This window comes from Egretta garzetta, unplaced genomic scaffold, assembly GCF_000687185.1.
Source record: "Egretta garzetta isolate BGI_Z169 unplaced genomic scaffold, ASM68718v1 scaffold287, whole genome shotgun sequence".
NCBI classification, from domain to species: Eukaryota; Metazoa; Chordata; class Aves; order Pelecaniformes; family Ardeidae; genus Egretta; species Egretta garzetta.
The window spans coordinates 14363307-14384020 of record NW_009260435.1 but is presented as its reverse complement, the minus strand read 5'-3'; the positions used below and the strand labels follow the sequence as shown (position 1 = coordinate 14384020).

The 20714-nt window shown below is 44.6% G+C and overlaps 1 protein-coding gene across 1 annotated transcript in view; it reads left to right on the top strand.

Annotated features, from left to right (window-relative positions):
- Positions 1 to 20478, top strand: part of LOC104130811 (cell surface hyaluronidase-like) — a 48212-nt gene extending 27734 nt beyond the window's left edge. Inside the window, exons 15-21 of the mRNA XM_035899485.1 lie at positions 78 to 286; positions 10998 to 11180; positions 13059 to 13272; positions 14273 to 14374; positions 16625 to 16785; positions 18065 to 18174; positions 20258 to 20478. Coding sequence (XP_035755378.1) covers positions 78 to 286; positions 10998 to 11180; positions 13059 to 13272; positions 14273 to 14374; positions 16625 to 16785; positions 18065 to 18174; positions 20258 to 20478 — 1200 coding nt within the window. The remainder of the gene's footprint in view (positions 1 to 77; positions 287 to 10997; positions 11181 to 13058; positions 13273 to 14272; positions 14375 to 16624; positions 16786 to 18064; positions 18175 to 20257) is intronic.
- Positions 20479 to 20714: the final 236 nt, after the last annotated feature.

The following is a 20714-nucleotide window of genomic DNA, read 5'->3' as shown; positions in this document are numbered from 1 at the left end:
CGATGATCAAATGCACATGTTATGGCTGGGCCTGGCTGGTTTAATGGATATGTTTGTCATTTTCCTTTCACCCTCAGCTTTATATTCAGGCCAGACGCCCTGAGAATCTGACCTTATCCATTGCCAGAGCAGCATACCATTCCCATCCCTTGTGGCTGCAAGGAGTGAACAGAGGAGCACCGTACCAGCAGTACCAGCCTGTCGTCATGCTCAAGCAGGCTTATATCATCCAGTGGGATGGCAGAGCACCTGAGGATATCATCCTGTACCCGATCAACTTCAACAGGTACTGCCCTAGGTTGTTAGAAAATGTTCTGTTTTCAAAAGGTCTGGAGCTTTTACAATTTCCCAGGTTATTCACAAGTGACCTTTCAAATGGCTCAGCAATTTCTGAGAGCGTTGAAGCAAGGTGTTAATGGCTGGCACTTACTGATGCAAAGGGATGCCTCTGCTTTCACTTTATTCCAGCTTTTTTGATCTACAGAGACGTTTCTCTTTCCAGAAAGTTTTGAAACAGAATCCAAGTAAGTCCTGGCCTGCTGTCCCTGAAATCCCTCCAGAAGAGCTCTGGCTCTTGTTCGTTTGTTTGTACTAGTTGCTGCACACATAATTTATCTCCCGTATATATAAAGTGCAGAAATACATCAGAATGCGCACAGAGCTTTGCATCTTCTGTAATCCAAACAGCTCTGCCATCACTGTTTCTTTTTACATAAAGTTTTAAAATGTTAGGACTCAGTACAGCAAAATGGTAGGCTGGGCTGTATTTATTTCCCATGTTTTCTTCTAGTGTTATATAAAAGCAGGATATATCCATTTTAGATACGACTTTTTCCCCTTGCAGTCTGTTTCGTTTTGCATAATTTCATTTATGGTTTTTAGAACTGTTCTTCTTACTTTAGTGAAATTACTTGTGCTTTGCACTGGTACAGTTGTTAGGAGAGCGTCCTGCAATCCAGGCAGCTTAGCTGGGACAGACATTGCCATGGTTTGCACAGATGAGATGCTGCAAGAGATGAGCACCACAAAAAAAAATTGGCCAGCACCTTGCGTTCTGCAGTTTATGTGACTCTTCAGTTATTGATAAAAATACAATGCAATGAAAGGATGAAGGTATGCAAACAAAATCTTCCGTGATTACAAACAACCCAGACACACACAGGCTCAGATTTGCAAAGCAGGTTTTAGATAGTTGACATGAAAGAAGTCAGAGGCACCGAGAACGTGAAGCAGCATGTACTGCTGGTAAATCTGGCGGATTCCCAAGCCCACCCAGTATTATCCACCAAACCCCACACCCATTATCTGCTCCTCCAGCAGGGTGTCATTGCTGTGGTTTTAGCTTAGGATAGTTTTGGCAAAAGCTTGAGCTCTATATTCCCCTGAACTTCGGAGCTGAAGAAACTTGGGGAAAAATACTGTCCTTAGTTCCCATCATGAAGGCCCATGGGAATGCAGCTGAGAAGGGCAATGTTTCCTCTTACACATGCTCATTATAGCAAGTGACATATATCTGGTCCTCTTGATTTAAAGATGTAGTAGCTGTAGGGCCATGACCGAGTCACTGGAGGATCAGGGTTTGGACACCTCGGTCACAGAGTAGTTATTAAGAGTTAAATCACTGTTTTCTGTATTAATATATCTTTGTGCACTTTAAGGAAGAGGAAACCCCATTAGTCACTCACGGACAAGCTGAGCTTTGCAATTATTATCTGTCTGAAAATGATTAACTAGTTCCTTGCAATTGCAGAGCCAAGTCTTCTGCCAGGTAACTGGTGGTTACTCTATCTGTGCCAATTAATACTTGCCAAAGCTTTGGCCCACGGTCTCAAAGCACAGATTCAAATTTGAAGGCAGCACTGGGTCTTTGGTAAAACTCAGCCTGAAGTGTAGCTCTTGTTCAAGCAGCAACATAACTACATTTTATTATTGAAAACCACAATGTGGTTGTGGTTGTCTTTGTCTTGTGTGAAACCAGTTATTTGAACAGGGCACAGGTTTGTAGATTTTGCTGATCCAGAAACAGTTGGCAAGGTATGTGTTTTGAAGACAAGAAATGTATTGTAACAAAGGAAAACCACAATTTTACTTAATTTCATTTAGGGCGTCTTGCTAAGAAATATTTGGGAATGAACTGCATGTCTGCTCTGTGTACACCTCAGGTATGCTGGATGCTAACTAATGCGAGACTTAAGGCTGATGCAGTGGCAATAGTAAAATGTCCAGACTGCATGCAAAAACGTGGAGGAATGAGATTCCTGTGGCAGGGTAAAGGAATTGAGGTGAAAAAGAGGATTAAGGAGTTTGAAGGAAAACAAGTGTCTGCCTAAGCAGTTCCATGTATGACCTTTATTGAACATTGTATTCCAATAATTTCTGGAATGGAAGAAATTGCTCAGATTGTGGAGCCCAGAGTAATCAGTTAGAAAATCATGGAAAGCTTTTACCTGTCTCAAGTGGCTTTGTGTTTTGTTTGTTCTTTTTAAATCCAAATTACTGAATAATCTGCCAAAAAAATGAGCTCTTAACATAGCAACATCTGTGCAGAATATAATACAATTTCAGACATAACCTGAGTGAACAATTAAACTATTTTTAGTCTTGTCATTGTAAAATGATGGATAGATATATCCGGGATGCTGCCTTTGCAGCTAGACAGCCCTCATGTTTCTGGAGTGATTTCTTCTATGCTGGCGAAAGGAAGGTCAGAGGGGAAATAAGGAATTTGACAGGGAGATGTGCACCAGGATTTGGATTTCTGCGGAGGTCAGGCATAGCACTGATGTTGAATACTTGCATGATTAACGCTTTCCCTGCCTCTGAAGCACTGTAGAAAGACCCAATAGAAGTCATGCCAGTTCAGACACCTATTAAAAGACTGGAATGTCCGGATTCCTGGGGTGGGCAGGAGCTGGTCGGGATGGATTCACATGACTCAGCTGAAATTGGCAGCGCTGCTTTCTGCGAATCTTGTCCAGTACGTTCAGAGGCACCGCTCAGGTGGATTTGCTCAGCAGGGGAGGACACCAGTTAAAGCACAGTCACCAAGCAGATCTTTTTCTTTCTGTCGTGGGCACCTGAAGGGTTGCTGCAGCATTTGTATCTTCCTCGGGCTGATTCAAACTGTGATTAGAGTAATTCTTCGGTTGCTTCACTTCTATCGAAATATGTAGCTAAAACCGAACAAAATTGCTGCGTCTCCCTGTGCCACGTGGTGCAAAGGAGCCGTTCAACGCGTGCCAACTTCCCTTCCAAAGAGAGGTACACTGGTTTGCATTGGCTGGGGCAGCTGTGTCACCAGCTGACGGATGGGCAAATATAAAGCCATGGCAGAGACCCACAGGCTGTGTTTTCAGGCTGCTGGGGAAGACAGCTGTCTCGGCAGAAATGCCTTTTTAAGCTATAGATAGGGTTGTCTGTCTAACGGCTGGGAGTTTCCCTGTGAGGATGAGAAGGCGGTTGGGTATTGATGCTTCTGGAAAGAGGTAATGCAGGACAAGTAACTTCTGAATGTTTTGGCAAGTGAACAGAAGGAGAGCGCTGGCTGGAATTTTAATGACCAGGAATGAAGCGTGCTCCAGAACCAGTCCAGATCTGCTGAGGATTGCTCTCATCGGGCATAAATCATGTGCAAAACCTTCATGAACGGAGACCTCAGGCCCCTTCTCCATGGGCTTTGTCTCTTTGTTGGAGCAGTTTCTGCCCTCTCAGAGATGTTTGTATGTTTTCTTGGTTTTTTGGTGGCTTTTTTTTTTTCCTGTTTCTTAGAAGTATGAGAATTATCTGTAAGACTGAGTTAAGGGCTTTCCTCAGAATTACTATCCTGAAGCAGAGAGGCCTGCAGAGAGCATCAAGCTCGTTACAAGAGTGGGGGAGAGGCTGGTAAGCCAGGAGGAGAGGATGGAAAACATTATTTGGTTGCAAGTAAGTGCCTCCTTTCAGGTGCTGGAAAACAGTGCAAAGATTGGCACTTTATACAGTAAGCAAAGTCAGAAATGAAGTCCCTCAATTTAATGACCTAGGCTTTGTGCCTGTGCAAATTTCCTAATCACAGAAACAGCTAAGGCAAATACTGTTATCGACGGCACATTGCTGTTCAGTAAATCAGCCAGGCTTCTTTGTGCTATCAGCACATCTAAAGATAAGAATTAAATCTCCTCAAAGCACATATCTGAAGTATAGTGTAATAAGTTGTGTTATCGAAGCAGCCTGAAAAGCAGTGGCAATTAGATTAAACATTCCTTGTTTTTAATGAGCACAGGCAAATATCTCTATACTTGGTCTGTTAATGCTCAGAGGGAAGGGTTATCCCTTATTAGGGCTCTCTGCTGTGGTTCGACATTGAGAGAATTCGGGGAAATGTGAGCAGTTAGTAGTATAAAGAAGGGGGCTTTTTGTAGGTAGATTGGCACAGTCCTGCAGGCAGGGCCTTTCCTTTGTACTGCACCTCTCCTGATGGATGCTGGCTCCAAGGACAGTGCAGGGCAGCCCTCCCCAGCCTCTCTTCATCGGCACCCTCTTACCTTCATCTGGAGGGGTACAGCGAGGCTCATAATATTGATTTCCTTTGGTGCCTTGTTGCAGGAGTTGGATCCTTATGAGAGCCTTAAAAAAGAGAAAAAAACTGGCAAGGGAGGGCCGAATTTCTTGTCAGCAGCAAGCAAAAGCGCAGATGTCCCTGCATGCGCCTGGGCACATGTTCAGCCCTTCCCCTCCTGGGGTGTTTGTGCAGGGATGGGCACGGGTGCACTGCTTGACTCCTGTGTTTGCTAGGCTGGAGTCCTGTGCTAGGGTTTGTTAGCATATTCACCAGTGAATAATCCAAGTTATCTGAAAACTCAAGAGCCTGGAATGAGTTTGCGTCTAAATTCTTCATTAAAAATAGCGGAGCCTTTTGAGCCTGGGTGATATGAAGCCTCCAGGATGCTGCAATCCATCCTAAGGTGGAGATTTCAGTGCAAGCGAACTTATGCAGCCCATGTCTGCGCTGAGTGTCTGGGGACTCGTTACATTTGTATTTGTCAGGCTTGTGTAGGTAGGTGTTTTTCCTACGGCTTCTTATTCAATGCCAGTCTGATTCATACATTCAGCTACCTGTCATTTTTGTGATTAAATTCCTTAGTGGTGATAAGGTCTGGAGGAAAACAAAGATAATGAGACAAGGCTAGAATGTGCTTGTTGCCGACTTGACCAGTTTATCGATGTTTCCTCATTTTTTTCTTCTTCAGATTAGTTCTAAATGAGCTTTTCCTCTTGCTTCCCAGATTGGTAAACACACAGGAAGGCAAAATTAGTATTTCAAAGTGGAGCTAACAGTTTAAGGCTGTGACTGCTTTCTTGTTCTTGTACGTACATGAGTTCTGACCTCAATCCCCCAGATCTGGATGTAATACAAGTAACACCAGCACTATTTCCAATGATAATAAGCGCTACTTGGGTTTCATAGCCTGCCCCTCCTGATAACATCTGTAATTCAGAGTTAATCATCCACACAACACAGAGGTTAGCAGATATGTTTGAATTCCCTTCTGTCTGTTTAAATCCCTTAAATTACCCACAGTGGTAATTCAACCAGTGCATGAAAGCCACCAGATATTTTTTTTTTTAAACTGGGAAGAAGCTAAAACATTTGCCAGAACACCAGGTTGCAGATTGCACTGGTTTAGTACAGCTGGGCCGAAGCAGGGGCTGACATTGCCATGTTTGAATGATCCTAAAGCCCCATCTTTGCCTCCCCGCCTGCAGCCCTTACTCTCTGTCCTCCATGGCTTGCGCTTGCAGTGGCCGGGATTAACAAGGTGACTCTGAGGAGAGTCGTCCTTCCCGAGCTAATAATTTTGCAGCATGAATTAAAGCAATCTGAGCATCAGTCCCCAGATGGCCATGGCAAGGCAGGCTGCTTGTCACTTTGAAGCCTGGCACATGAAACCTGAAGGTTTGTCTTCGCTTTCACCCTTCTCCTGGGCCATGGAGTGGGGCTTGGGGTTCCTCAGGGCCACCAACCTCTCCTGACCTGACGTGCATCTGAGGCAGAGCAGCAGGAAAATAGAAAATGCACAAAAGTCAGCAATAGAGTACTTGGGAATGCATTTAAAAAGATACAAATTGAATTAGGATGTGATTCCGCCATGAAAGCATGTACGGTGGGAAAAAGGATGGCAAGATGATGTACTGTATTTAAATGCAGGAAGTTCTTATTTTGCCTTGAATACAGTTGTCTGTGAGCCAAATGCTCTCTGAGTCAGACCCAGGTTTCATGAGTATCAGCAGAAGTGCACCTCAGGGCAGGATCCCTTCTGTAATTTGTTGAGCCTCGCAAAAGTAAAAATTCTTTTTGCCTAAGGAGGCACATGGGTAAAATAAAAAATTTTAATTTATATTAAGAGATGGCCTATGCTTTTCAATTTTTAATGGCATTTCCTAAATGGCAACATTTTGGAAAGGCATTTAAATCGCAATACACACAAGTCTACTTAGCTAAACACGTACCTTACTTGTTACTATCCCCGCAGCAAGCGGTCTTCCAGAAGAGTCTATCCTTAATAACAAGGCCTTGTAAAAAATTGATGCATGTTCACTCCGTAGCCATGTTTGTCATTGCGGGGGGTTTGGATGTATTTTATGGGTGTGAGTTGAAGGCAGAAAATTAAGAAGAAACCTAGAAAAAGAGAAGGAGCGAGTGCAGTGGTGAGGACATGGCCAGGTTCCTTGCAGCCCTTTCGCCACTCCTCTCGGCACCTGTGAGATGTGTGGGTGTTTCTCGCTCCATTTTCCCCACCAGTGATGCTGGTTGGAGAGGAGGTGGCTTGTCCTGAAAGCAGGTTTTGTGCCAGAGGAGATTCGGCCTGGTGCTGGGCAGGTTGTTGTGAGGATGGGAGACATTTTAGGAGAGAAAATTAACAGCTGTAACCTGACTGAGAGCAAGGAGCATTGACCTCCTGTGATTTGTTCTTGGGATGGGCTGGAGGCTGAATGGTGGCTTTGCTTTTTTTGTCTTTTGAAGTTCAAAATTCAGCCTGTGAGAGACAAACTTACCAAAGCAGCACGTGGGGATTTCTGCTTAATTCCTATATTATGAACAGGAAAGTTTCATATTCCCAGTTTTCTCACTCCCTTTGAAAGTTCCGCTCACGTAGATGTTGACCAAAATGACAGAGGGGTTGTTTTTAAATAGGAGTAATAACAGTTGGGGGAGACTGACTCACTGGATGAAAGTCTCATGTTTTTGAGCCCAAGGAAAAAATAAGTAATTTTTAGTTGCACTCTATGGCATTCCCTCATTAGCTTACCCCAGATTTTTGTAAGTGAGATCAGGATTTGGACTGTGCACTTCCATGGTCGTCAGCTACGTGACACACCATGTCAATAAGCATGGTGGAGATATTTTCTAGAGTGATATTCATCAGCTTAGAAGTTCCCTTAGCTAAAATACAGCCAGGATTGATGTCCAGCATAACCAGCAACCCCAGCACTAGATCATACCCATTTGCCCAGGACCCAATACTCCATCTGATGTAGTCAAGGGGCATGTTCACGATATAGTACATGTGTTATTGGTCCTCTCCCAGTTGGGGAGAGTCCCAGACATGCGCTCTTTTTATCTTTACTCCAGCTGAATCCCATCTCCAAGTAATGTGACTCATTTCACATCCCACCACTCACAAAAGTCTCCCCTCCTTTGCCTGCTTGATCATGTTTCTCTGAGTGGCTCTGCCTTTGGGAGTTTGGGGTTGAGCTGGAGGGGTTGTTCTGAGGGTTGTAAATGAGGTATGTATGTGTGTACGTGCAGATCTGTATCTACCACATGTCCAAGAACAGGAAACTTCTTTGCTTGCTTTTTTTGCCTTTCCCTCGTCCTTTTTTGCTTTTGCTTATCCCAGGAAGGCTGCTCATTGCCAAAACATAAGAATACTTTTTTAACACTTTGCCTGATGTTTTTGCTTCACCTGAAAGAGCCAGAACTGCAGATGCCAACATCCTGGTGAAAAAAGAAAGGCTTTTTGGGTTTGTTTCACCTAGTCATTTCCAAAAGGAAATAAACAGGCTAAATACATTCATAAAAATGCCTGAAACACACCGTGGGGATTGTTGAATGACAGGAACAGGGGGCAGAAGTGTCAGGTTTTGTACATGCTGGTGTCGGCAGACTCTCAAAAATTTTCCAAGTGGTGTTTGAAAATGTTAGGACCTGTTAAACACTGACTTTGCTAGTGCATATTCAGCTTTTATCCTTCAAATGCCTTTTCTTTTGTAAAAATACATAGGAAAATGTTGGTATGATTAAGAACAAGAATGGAAAAAAGGAAGAAGAATGTTCCTTCTAAAATGAACAGAATTTTATCACTAGAAAAGGTTGTGAACAGTTAAAGCAGGAGCCACAGTTTATAGAATCATAGAATCATTTAGGTTGGAAAAGACCTTTAAGATCCTCAAGTCCATCCATTAACCTAACACTGCCATTCCACCACTAAGCCATGTCCCTAAGCACCACATTGACCACCCTTAAAAAGATGATGGCTTCCTGCACTTGAGGCCCAGCCGGGAGGTCCTTGGTGGTCAGGGCAGCGGCTGAGGAAGGCACAGGGGCATCTCTCTTACTTTGAACACAACATCCAAGATGTCCCATGCCATCTGATTACTGCTTATTGCCTGAGGTTGCATTTCTCCCTCAGTTTTGGCAGTGGCTGGAGAACAGGCGTTGAACGCCCGTCCGCTGGCCAGCAGCAAGGCAGGGTCCTGGGGACCATCCCATAGTAGCACTGCTCTTTCTTGCTTTGTTTTTCCTGGAGATGGTGGATCCCGGTTCAGCCACACAGCCAGGTATTTGGGAAGGTTTACAGAGGATTTTGTGCAAGCTGAAGGAACAGAACTGAAGTAAAGAACTAAATAGGAAGCTGTTAAAATGCCACTAAATTAAAAAGAAAATAACCACCTTATTCTTTCCTATATTTACATAACGGATAACTTCTAATGCCTTCCCTTTTCACATCTCCTCCCAAGCCCTTTGTTGTGGGAATGTACTTATTTCCATCTCTTCCTCCACAGACTCCAAAGTAGGTGTTTGCATTTGATCCTTTCAATCTCGATATAATTTATTTTAGTGTTTCATTCGGGCTGCTCATGTACACATTAGGCTCTAGCACTCATATTCCCAAATGCCCCAGCGACTCAAGATGGTCGCAGCTGTGCGTTTTTCATGCTTTTTTTTTTTTTTTTCTTTCACCCTCCAATTGCCTTTTCTAGTGCCTTTCTTGTTCCCCAGGGAGGTGGCAGAGTAGCATGGCACCAAAGCCAGCTCCCAGCATCTGAGAGAGATGACAAGCCCTTTTTTTTGCTGGTGTCTTCAGGGGATGAAACATGCTAACGCAATGCAAATCACCCTTATGAAACAGCCAAACGTCTTGGGACTCCATCCTAAAAATATTCCACAAACATGGCTCTAGTGCATTTCTTTCATTTCCTCTAGTCCGAAGCCAAATCATCTGAAAATATATCCGTTTTCTAGCTGTCCTGTGTTATGACACAGCTGGAGCTGGTTAAAATCTAGGGGGCAGTATCTGGCTTAAGCTGATGGGTCTTTGTGCGGCTTTGATTTATTATTCTAGAACAGCCCGTCCCCTCTTCCATCCTGTAGATAGTTTTGTTTTGTTTTAATGTGAAAAGTAGAAAAAGGCTGAAATAGCTTTGCTTTTGTGCTCTCCATGTGTAATGCAAAGTAGAGGTCTAGGCATGCAGATTCCCCAGATTTCTCCAAATTCTCCCCATTTATCACTCCGCAGGCAGGGATGAGTGGTGGGTCATTTCAGGGGAGCCTTTGGAGGAACTTTGTCTTCCTCAGCTTTGTAGGGCCCAGAAACAGCTGATGAAGGCGGTTGTCTTTCTCTAAGCAAAATTTATATTTTCACATTTTAACCAGGAAGCCAGGTAATTAAAAGAATACATTTAAAGCCTGGATGGTTTTGATAATATAAGGAAAGCTACCCATGGTACTGGTTCAGGCACTTTGGTGTGGTACACTGAGCCACTTCAGAGGGTGGAAGGAAAAAAAATAATTGAGCTAATTATCTTGGTATTTGTTTTTTCTTTTCAAGTGTCGACTTCTTGTGGCTTTCTGCTTTGTACAGTACAAGTGCATCCCGCAGACAGGAAAGGGTATCGGGTTTTGTGGAAGATCCTTCCCATCAGTATCTCAAGTGTACCGTAGCTACATCTTTTGGCGCTGAGTCGTGTGACAAAGGTTCCTAGTTTGGAGCCAGTTTTTCCTTCCATGAGGGTGGTGATGCAAACCACAGGTTAAAAGAAAGCTATGGGGGCAATTTTTTGTAAATTGTGCATGCTGAAATTGTGATACACAAGAGTTAAAAGCTGATTTAACTTTACCCTTAGTTATTCTAAACTGACATTGAAGAAAGAGAAGGGGAGAGGGAGATTTTAATGGAAACCATAATAATAAACTTTGCTGTAAAGTGGAGGAAGCAGGTCTCTTTAGACTGTGGCTCTGGTTCAAGTCAGAGATTACTTTCTAATTCCTGAATCTGTGCCCCCGGTGAAACGTCTGCTGGATGCCGGTTCCCTCTCCCGCAGCAGCTCCAGATGAACTAAAACAAGCCCGGCTGCCGCGGGAGATGCGAGTGGGTATGTGACTGGTTGTACCGCAGCCTTATGGGGCAAGGAAGAGAAAATCTCTGGTTTTAAGCCATCCTGGCACCTGACTCAAAGTCCTCTGAGGTCAGCTGGGGTCCTGGATCAGACCTTCATAATAAGCAGCTGTTGCTTCCAGACAAAGCAAAAAAACCTGATTTTCTTTGGCTTTGAGGATTTGTTGTGTTTTTTTAAAGGAAGAAGAGAACCTCAAAGGACATTTCTTTGTTTTCCCCTGAAGACTGTACTCTTGGCTGCAGACCATCTCTCCTGCACTCAAGCCTTCACATGCATTTTCTCTCTTTTTTTCACATGCTTTTTCTCTCTTCCCCTCTGCCTCCTCTTTTTGCCGTCAGAGGAGACTGGCTGCACGTTGCCCTCTGCTATCCCAGGGAAGCCGTTTTCCAGGTGGTGGCGGATATCTACCAGCGACGGACAGGGACGGTGCACAGCGTAAAGCACTACCTCGCCGCTCCTTCCCGAGCCAGCGCTCTCAACAGGACCGGCGAGCGGCTCTTCTACTTCGACAGAGAATCGGGGTGAGCCCTGCATTGCCCCTGTGTGGGCAGCAAACCCTTGGGGTCTCTCTTACCAGTCCCAGCACCGCCTTTCCCTTCCTCATAGTTAAACTTCAGGCCCATCCATCTTGCATGGTCTTTTCACCGATTTCAGTTCATGGATTTACAGGCTGGAGTACCTGGGCTGGGTCTGTTCCTGTATCACTGAGCAGCAGTCTGCCTTGCTGTTAAGAAAATGGCCAATTTCTTGCCTGGACTTGGCTCCTTTGAGGCATCCCTGCTGCTCAGGTTGCTGCAGGTGTGGGTGCCATGTAAATATTTGTTAAAATCCACTGGACCCCAAAAGGCCATGAAGAGGAGCCTTCTCGTGACTGCTGCAGCTCCAACACTCAGATAGTTTTGGAAGTTTCAAATTCTTCATATTCCCATAAAGAGAGATTTCTAAAATCATCACAATCTAAAAATTAGATTTTGTGGAAAAAAGGAGAGCACCATAGTACATGTCGTATTTTGAAGGCATGAAACGAGTCCTAGAGATCTTGCACTATCTTTATGAGACTCTAGGACACCTTTGGTTAAAAAAACATATTACGAAACCGTGTTTCTCAGTCAGCTAAAATAGTTAGGGAGGAAAGAAGTGTTTTGTGGTCTAACCATGGGTCCCATGACGCTTCACCTGACTAAGTAGCTACTTCAGGAATCAATCCACAAGTGCCAGATTTGAAAATGAGATGGGATATGTTTATTCAGTCAACCATAACACATGAGCAATCGAATCCCGGAATGCTGTCCCTGCTAACCAGGCTCCTTGCTGATGGCCAGGTCTCTCTCATGATAGGAGTTGTGAAATAACAATTTGCTAATTAATCCTACTTTTCTTTTTTTGAGGGGGGAAAGAAGCTGCCCAAATTCTGTAAACAGGTTGTTTACTACTGAAGAGCGGGGAAAATGGTCACACGTGTGGGCCTGTGGCCACTAGCTGCCAGCAGCCATCTGGACCTGGTGCATGCAGATTGAGGGGTATAACCTATCTTAATTCTGGCAGTATCAGCCTTTTGGTTCTCTCTTTAATTCAGCAGTGACTTTTTTAGCCTTTCAGAGTACAGAAGTTAGGGGATCGGCTTTTTGCTTTTCCTGTTGTTGTTTTTTAGACTTGATTTCATAATGAGTGGGAGGTTTCCCCTTCTTTTTTTAACACTACATGCTGAACCCTTGGAGAGGAACCAAGCTTACTCATTCTTTCTTCCAGACAAACAGAAACAAATATTTAGTTTTAAAAGAAATAGAAAGAAAAATCCCTTTAAAGCCATGTATCTTTTTGATCCTGGAGCTGAACTGAGCTGTTTATATGATTTCCCCAGCCTGAACTGCAGAATGGACGCGATTGAAAACATACTTAGAATGGCTAGAAAACAAATGAACTCCAAAGGCCAGAAGACCTGGCTGCCTTGGAGCTTGTGTCATGCATGCCTAGGGCTAAGCTCTGCCTGCGGGCCAGGATGCTGCAATGCTGGTATGTCCAGGCAAGCCTGTCTCCTCCTGCACAGCAGCCCCAGCCCCACTGCTGCTCTGCCTCTGGTGGGACACCAGCACGCCTGGGGCTGGAGGGGGGGTCTGCCCCACACAACACTTGCCTGGTGAAGGCAGCTGGCTTGGGCGTATGGGCTTCAAGTGCTGCAGGTCTCGTCATGCCAGGATGAGAGGGGAGCTCAACCTGCATCCTTGCAGGACCCATTTTGCAATGGCTGTGCCGTATTACACCCGTCTCAGACAGAGCTGGTTTGTGAGGTTGGGAAATGGGAGGGATAATGCAGTTCAGCAAGTGCAGACTCTGCCTCTACTCACCTTTTCCTCTAAGCACGCAGTGGCTCTGATCCCTCTGTTTGTTCTTGTTTATAGGTACCTATTTGTTCATCTGCAAGCCCACAAAGCTCGGAAAGGCCACAGCTACTGCTCTCAGCAAGGCTGCGAACGTATTAAAATCATGGCACATATGTACCCAGGGGACTCATGGAGCTGTGACCCAAACCCCTTCCCGGAGAGGCCAGCAGCTGCCCAGCGCCCCGTGTCCCAGCACCCAGCTGGGCCGTGCAGGGCGTGCGGTGCCCCGCAGGTACCCGCTGCGTGAAATGGCATCTGAGGTTATGCAGTGTATGTGCATCCATAGGTCAATTCATTTTCACAGCATGTAAGGAAAAGCCATAGGGAATTCCCACAGAATCACAGAATCACAAGGGTTGGAAGGGACCTCGGGAGATCATCTAGTCCAACCCCCCTGCTAAAGCAGGATCTCCTAGAGCATGTTACACAGGACTTCGTCCAGGTGGGCTTTGAATATCTCCAGAGAAGGAGATTCCACAACCCCGCTGGGCAGCCTGTTCCAGTGCTCTGTCACCCTCAGAGTAAAGAAGTTTTTCTTCATATTCAACTGGAACCTCTTATGTCCCACTCATGAATCTACCCGGCATCATGTAACCTGTGTAGAGGGAAGGGTTTTGCTCTGAATTTCTGCAGCTTTTTGTACTATGCTTCAAAGATAGTCTCAAAGAAATTGCCCACCTGGAAGCATGTGGATGCACATTCATGGCACCTTTTTTTCCCCATTTCTTTCTTTTAAACAAGGAAAAAAAGGACTCTTGAGAGGGCTCAGATCAGATTAGCTTTCAATTCCAAAGTATGACATTGCTGCTGAATTTCAAACTGGGAAGTAATTCTGGTTAATAGGAATAACTGGAAAATTAGAGCCATTTAGTGGCTCTTTTCATTTAGTGTAAATTCACCCCACTCTAAATCCTGTAGAATTGTGTCAGGCTCATACAAATCTGCACTTGAGTTGATAGCCAGGCAAAATAGGTGAAATTCATACTCAACTTTTGAACTTACCCAGTGGCAGAGTGACTGTCAGAGGTCCCTTCCAACCAGCACCACGACGGCCCTTTGATAAATGGTGTCTTAATAATGAGCAATTACTTGTGAACCAGGATCACAGTTTGAAAAAAGAAATCTTTAAGTTTTGCAACCATATATATGAGCATTGGTACCCAGTGCCATTTTGGTGATGAAAAGCAGTTAGTAAGCCAGTTTTTAAGTTGCCATCTCTGGTGTAATTGCAGCTTGCTATCACTAGCACACCCTCAGTCAAGTATATAAGGATCCAGATCCAGTCTGTCAGCAGGGCGGGCATACAAAACCACTTGACATCCGCGTTTGTTAAGGTACGTTGTATTTTATCACATTTGAAATGGTGATTGAACAGGGGAAACTTTATCTCCAAGGGAAGTTACTGCAAACTCTTGCTGAACCTTGGGTGGAAGGAAATGGGAAGATCCCCTGGAAGAGGCAAGTGCATTGTTCTCCCCTACAATTAGCTTCATTAAAGGCACTGGGAGTTCGTATTCTATTCAGATGAGGATCTGAGCCTTAGGGAAAAAAAATGCCTTTTATCACCTCAGAAGAAGAATTAACACCACCACTCTAATGTAGAGGAAGGAGGGGAAAATCGCACCAGAAGTCATTGTTTACAAAGGATGTAGGGGAAAAAAAACAAGTTTGTTTTTCTGATTTTCTCTGCTGGCATTGCGCTAAAAGATAAAAATAACTATATTTCACTACTGAATGGGTTTGGAGCTGTCAGGCTGTCCCTGCACATGCCTTATATGTCTGTCTAGATGGTGAAGGGTGACTGAAATCATGCTTGCAAGGACACTGTCCAGGCTTACACGCCTGTGTGCTGCTGAATTATAATTAATGCTAACAAATGCCAAGCAAAGCGGGTCCAGCATCCTTAAGGCATCTGAGCAGCCAAGATTTCTTGCCACGTGCACTGGCTGCATCATCAAAAATTTATTCAAAACCATTAGCAAGCGGGTGTTACTGGAGGCAGCGTCCTCACCTGCGGTGAAGTGCAGAGACCTGCGTGTGTGCAGCACAGACAGGCGTAGTCAGAGAGGTTTGGAAAACCAGGGACATCCTCAAAGCTTCTTGGCCTTTTCCAAAGCTTTAATTCAAACTGTTGTTTTTCAAAGGCAGTTTTATTTCAGATCCATGTACTCCTAGCTGAAATACAAGGCTGGGCTAGGCAAATGATAAAGATTCATGTCTAAAGGAGGATTCTTAGCCTAAATCTTAAAAGTTGTGAGAAACTTGGAAATAAAGAAGTGAAGCAGAGGAGCCCTCACAACTGAGACACATGTTTTGTTCTTGTTTTGCTGAATGAAATGCAAAAGTCAGGAATGTTTTAAATTTATAATCCCCGCTGCCCTGAGGACTGAGGGAGCTGGGTGCGGCGGTGCCCTGCTCCAGCTCCCGTGGGGCTGCGGGAGCCCTCGTGCTGGCTCCTCGGCGGGTCTGCAGCATGGGGACAGCAGGGCTGTTTCTTTTGCCAGCAGCTCCTGGTTAGGTCGGTTTGCAGTGGTGGTTTGTCTCTGCTCCGTGTGCATCCAGACTTTGACACGCTTCCCAGGCTAAGGAGTGTGAGATAGCCAGCACCAGGCCAAAGCTTTAGTCTGCCTTTGCTCCTCCTCACTCCCCTCAGCCCACTCATGGCCCAGACACTTGTGTTTCCCTTACCCTTGACCCCCTATTGCATTCAGCATCCTCTGGCATCTTGCAGAAGCCACCCTTTAACACTTGGCTCCCTCATTCAGTCTGGCCCTATATTCCCTGGAGGCATTCACATGTCTCAGAATGATGGGAGATATCTGAGCTCCCTGGTGCCTGTGGGCTTTGGACGACTACATGGATTACATTGGTGTGTTGTGTATTCTGGGCTCAGCTTTCTGACAGCCTGACCTTGGTATGCTCTTGCTCTCCTTGGTGGAGGTCATGTCCTCCCAGGCCGGGCTGCTCCCGGGGTGCTGGGGGGATGCACCAGTGCCAGGCACCTCAGACAGCCTTTGCCTTTCTAAAAGCAAATATCGTGGCACATCCTGAGAGGTGTAACCTGGGGAAAGGAGGGGAGTAGGAGTCACATGTGCTACAACTTCTTTGAAGCAGTGGGGCAGCCCTACCAAGAAGGAATATTTTGGGTTTGTTATTTCAAAAGAAGTCCACGTGTCGCCTCTCCCACGTCTGCTGTCTCAGCACCTCTCCCTTGCTCCGTGGTCAAATCTGCTTTGCCAAGTGACGGTAATTTCCCCCACATGGAAAGAAACTGTATTAAGACTGAACTAAGCATTTTACTCCCAGGATTCTCAGCTTCCCAAATATATCTTCCTAATACACAAAAGATGCCAATGACCTCATTTCTCATGTTTTTGTACCCCATTGAGAACTAAGGATTTCGCTTCCTCCTGCCACTGACCATCAGCAATGTCACTTCGTCTGTACTAATTATACATTTAAAATTATAGGGTGTACACCCTTGATATTTTCCTTGCTTCTAATTGCCTTATGGAAAAGCAGTATCAGAGTCTGAAGCTCCCCAGCCTGCCTCCATAAAACCTACCTCTGTTTTTTTGTTGCAGATAAATGATACGGTTTTCCTGCTCAGTAGCCATGGGCTATTCTTCGTGGTGCTAGATGCATGTTCAGGAGCAGTCGTGAGTAGGCGTCACTTTGACACAGTTGCTGGTGAAAACGCTGCCAGTGCAATAACTGATTATGTTCAAACATTTATAAAAGAGAGGTAAGCAAACCGCTGAGAGCCCGGTTCATGTAGCAACCCGTGGCTGATGATAGACAAGGAGAGGACAATGACCTACTTTCATAGTCAAACCTGAGCTCCGAAGGAATCCGGCACAGATTAAATATGTACAAATCCCAAATATCACCCAGATAATAAGAGAAGCAGCATCTCTCTCCCAGGATTGCACAGATTAGAGCAGACAGAGACAGATTTTCTGGAAAACTGGCAATTCCTTCCGATTCCTCATTTTCCAGCATGGAGTAGATAAGGTCCTTGCAATGACATTTGCAATCCTGCGCACCTATCCCAGTGTCCAGCAGTTTCCTGGCAGCTGATGATTCAGTTTTCCATTTCTGAAACGAGTTCGTTTCTGTTTACTCTTACTGATTGGTTTTGCCTCTTGTGACAGATGAAAATCATAGGTGTGCCAGATTTTCCAATAGGACTTTTCTTGGGTAAGCCAATGAATAGACTTGCCTGCCTGTGGGCTCTGTTACCTTGCATGTGTCCTGGCAGTGGTCTGGATCATCGCTGTTTGTGTCTGTCCCACATTCCTTGTGGTTTTATGTGTCGCCACATAAACATGGAACAACAGAGATTTATAGATAAATTCTTGGCTGCTGGCAGAAGCAGGTCAAATAACCAGAAAACAGATTTCCAGTCCAAGACATTTCTGAGCAGTTCATGACCAAAGATTTGAACACTCCTGAGTTATTACATCTGTATTTATGCACATGAGTACGTACATGTATCAAACGTGCATGAAGTGACATCTATCCATATGATGCCTGTACGTTCAGTTTGATTTTCTGGTAGGATGTATATTTTGCAAGTCTGGGCTAAATGCAACCCATTGTGCCTGTAATTCACTGCAGGTACAATTTACTGGGGGCTGAAAGCACATCTCTGGGGACCAAAGCCGGACTAAAGCTTGATTGGAAATCAGACCCAAGATAGAGATGGTTTCAGAGTCTCAGGACTGCACAGCAGCTGAATTTCTTCTGCAGCTGAGCATCCCTCTCCCATAAGGGATGCACTTGCTAACAGGCGTTTGTGCTCGTTTTGATTCCACGTGAAGCACAGGTTTAATTTAGGACCGTTTAAACAGAAGCTTAAACTTAGGAAAGCTTACGTGTGATTGAAATCAAAGGCATTTAAGCACGTTCTTAAAGTTCAGCAAGCTCTTAAGTACTTTTCTGGTTTGGAGCTTAAAGGTCTTGCAGATTCTTAATGAAGTAATATTTTGCAATCACACAGTAATTACTGTCCTTCTTTTCAGATCGCTTGTTCTCGTGTGCTCTAGAGATATTGCAGACGTGGAGGGGAGCTCTGAAATGCCTGTTTTTACCAGCTTAGGTTCAGCAAAGCCTGTTGTCTTTTACAAGGAAGGTAAATGTATTTATTCTACCATGTTTCTTTTGCTTAAGAATTACTGCTGTGTTTCCCCACCAAGAATGTACACATACTTACGTAGTGCTTATCAGTATGTTTCCTACCACTATAACCTAGTAAAAACCTCTTGGCTTAGGGATGGTGAGAAGTAGGAGAGTTATTTTGGGGCTTTGACCCTACTTCACTAGTGAGAAGCTGCAGGCTGCAAATTTTTCATCCTAAAGGGAGCTTGTTTTTCTAACAAAAAACCGAAATTGATAAAGATTCCATCTCTAAAATTCAACTGCTTTGTAAGGAAAAACAATCACAAACTGAAAGGCTGATGAGAAAGAAAAAAGCCTGAAGTGAAATAGGAGCTATTTATTTTTTTGGGTGGAATGAAGGTGAAATCACTGGTTTTGGAAAGTTCTTATTACAGTTATACCTTGGACTGCTGCAAGAAATCCATTGGTATCATTGGTCCAGGAAATCCATGCTGGGTTTCCTACTGGAAAACTGGGGGCTATTGAGTCCAGGTTTGGATGAATAATTTGAGTAATAAGGAGATCAAGAAAACAACCAGCAGCCTGATTCAGATTTCATTTGCAGCCTCTTAGGCAGAGATCAGATGGAGAATTGGCTGTATTTCCAGCTGTTTGGTTTTTGTTTTTTTTTTCTTGAGGGTTCGGGGATTTTTTTGCCCTACTGCTTTACTGAAATTTATATCAATTTCTAGTTTAAGTTTCAAAGCTCATTGCTGTGACCATTCCAGGGGAGGACAACATAGTCTTTACAGCAGAGACAGAGATTTCACTTTGGTGCCTGTTTGATTCCCAAGAAGCTCTTTTTTCTTTCATCCTTTTAAAAGCAAAAGTTTGAGGTTTTCTTGGTTTTGTCCTGCAAATTCATTGCTTCATTCTTTCATCAAAGCCCTGAGTCTTTTGAAAGGATTTTTTTGATTAAAAAGCAATCTTTGTTGTTTGTTTTGTCAAACTTTGTTCCCTGAACCACCTGTGCCGCGCGCTTGGGTGCAGCACTTCCAGCTCGTTTTGGGAGCTCTGCTCAGCCTCCAGCCCCAGCTGCTCCTGGGGCACAAAAAGCAGCAAGCAGGGCCACCGCTGGCCTGGGGACATGCTTGTTGGTGGCCATCTCCTTGCCCTGCCACTTTGATGGGATGCTGGTGTCTGGCAGTGGGACTAAGCCGCTGCTGGCTGATCATGTGCCACCCCTGTTTTGCTGGGACAAGGTGTTCGCCCACGTGTTTGCCCTGATTTCCAGCCTGGGTGATTATGTTCTGCTTCATGAGCTTTCTCCCGCTGATTCAGGTATGCGCACTATTTGACTTCACAGCTCCAAAAGTGATCGCACGCAGGACTGGTCCACACTGGGGGGAGGCTGTGTTTCGGGGCAGGCTGGAGCATTTCTCCCAAATGCATATTGCTTCTGCCAGGGATAATGCAAAAAAACCCTGATCCCCTTGACCCCAGCGGGTTCAGGATTTAGGGTCTTGTTGTCTGGTTTTGCAAAACCTTATTTAAATTAGAAGTGTTTACAGGAATAGTCTTGATCCAACCAGCTGCAAATAGCCTTGGGAGCCTTTGCAATGAAAAGCATAATATAAACACGAGACATTATTATTAAAATGGAAGAATACATAATGCCTTTATACTTCATGACAGCAGAGGAGCAGAGCAGAGCAGAGTCGACATGGGGAATAGTTTAGGCGTAACAGGAAGAAACTGATGTAAACTAATAAAAGAAGGATTCAAAGTGGCTAACCATTTTCATGTAGTCAAGTATGAAAAAGCATCAATGCTTAAAAATAAAGAGTAAAACAATATTGCTGCTGACTGACATCTGGGAACCTATCTGAGCTTACTGAAATACCTGCACATGTGGGATGCAGTGAGGTTATGGCTTCAAGTGAGGCTCATTCTCTTTTTCATCACCCTTTTTCTCTCCTAAATGTTCTGTTATTTTAATCCGAGGAAAAAAAGAAGGGCTAAGAAGTTTTCATGCTGTGTGGATGGCATCTGTGCTGTGCTGCCAATGAGTGAACCAACCCATCCAGAGGGTCACTCTCTTTGTGTCTGTTTTTCAGGGAGCTTTGCCATGCTTGGCTATAAAGGACAAGCCAGACCCTCCTGGATTAAAGTCCTTAGTCATGCTGGTTATCAGAAAGCTGCTTCTCTACAGCATTATGTGCCCTTGAAGCTGAAAGAATATCAATGTCCAGCTAACGGTGATGAGTCGGTAAAATTTGCTTTTTCTCAGAACCACTGGGAGCACATCCCTGCAGAGCCCCCGGCACCCTGGGATTAGCGTCGCTGGGGCAGCACCACCCAGGCAAAGCCCACCACTGTCACCACCTGCTCTTGCTTTTCTGGGATTGTACCAAACCGATGGTGTTTGCTTGCATATTTTATAACTAATAAATACATTCTCACCTTACCCACTGTGGCAGAGCTTTATTTTTCAAGCAGTGCCTCACAGGGCAGGATAGGAAAAGCCTGTGGGCTGCCCTTCCCAAGGAGAAGTGTTTCAAAATATCCATGATT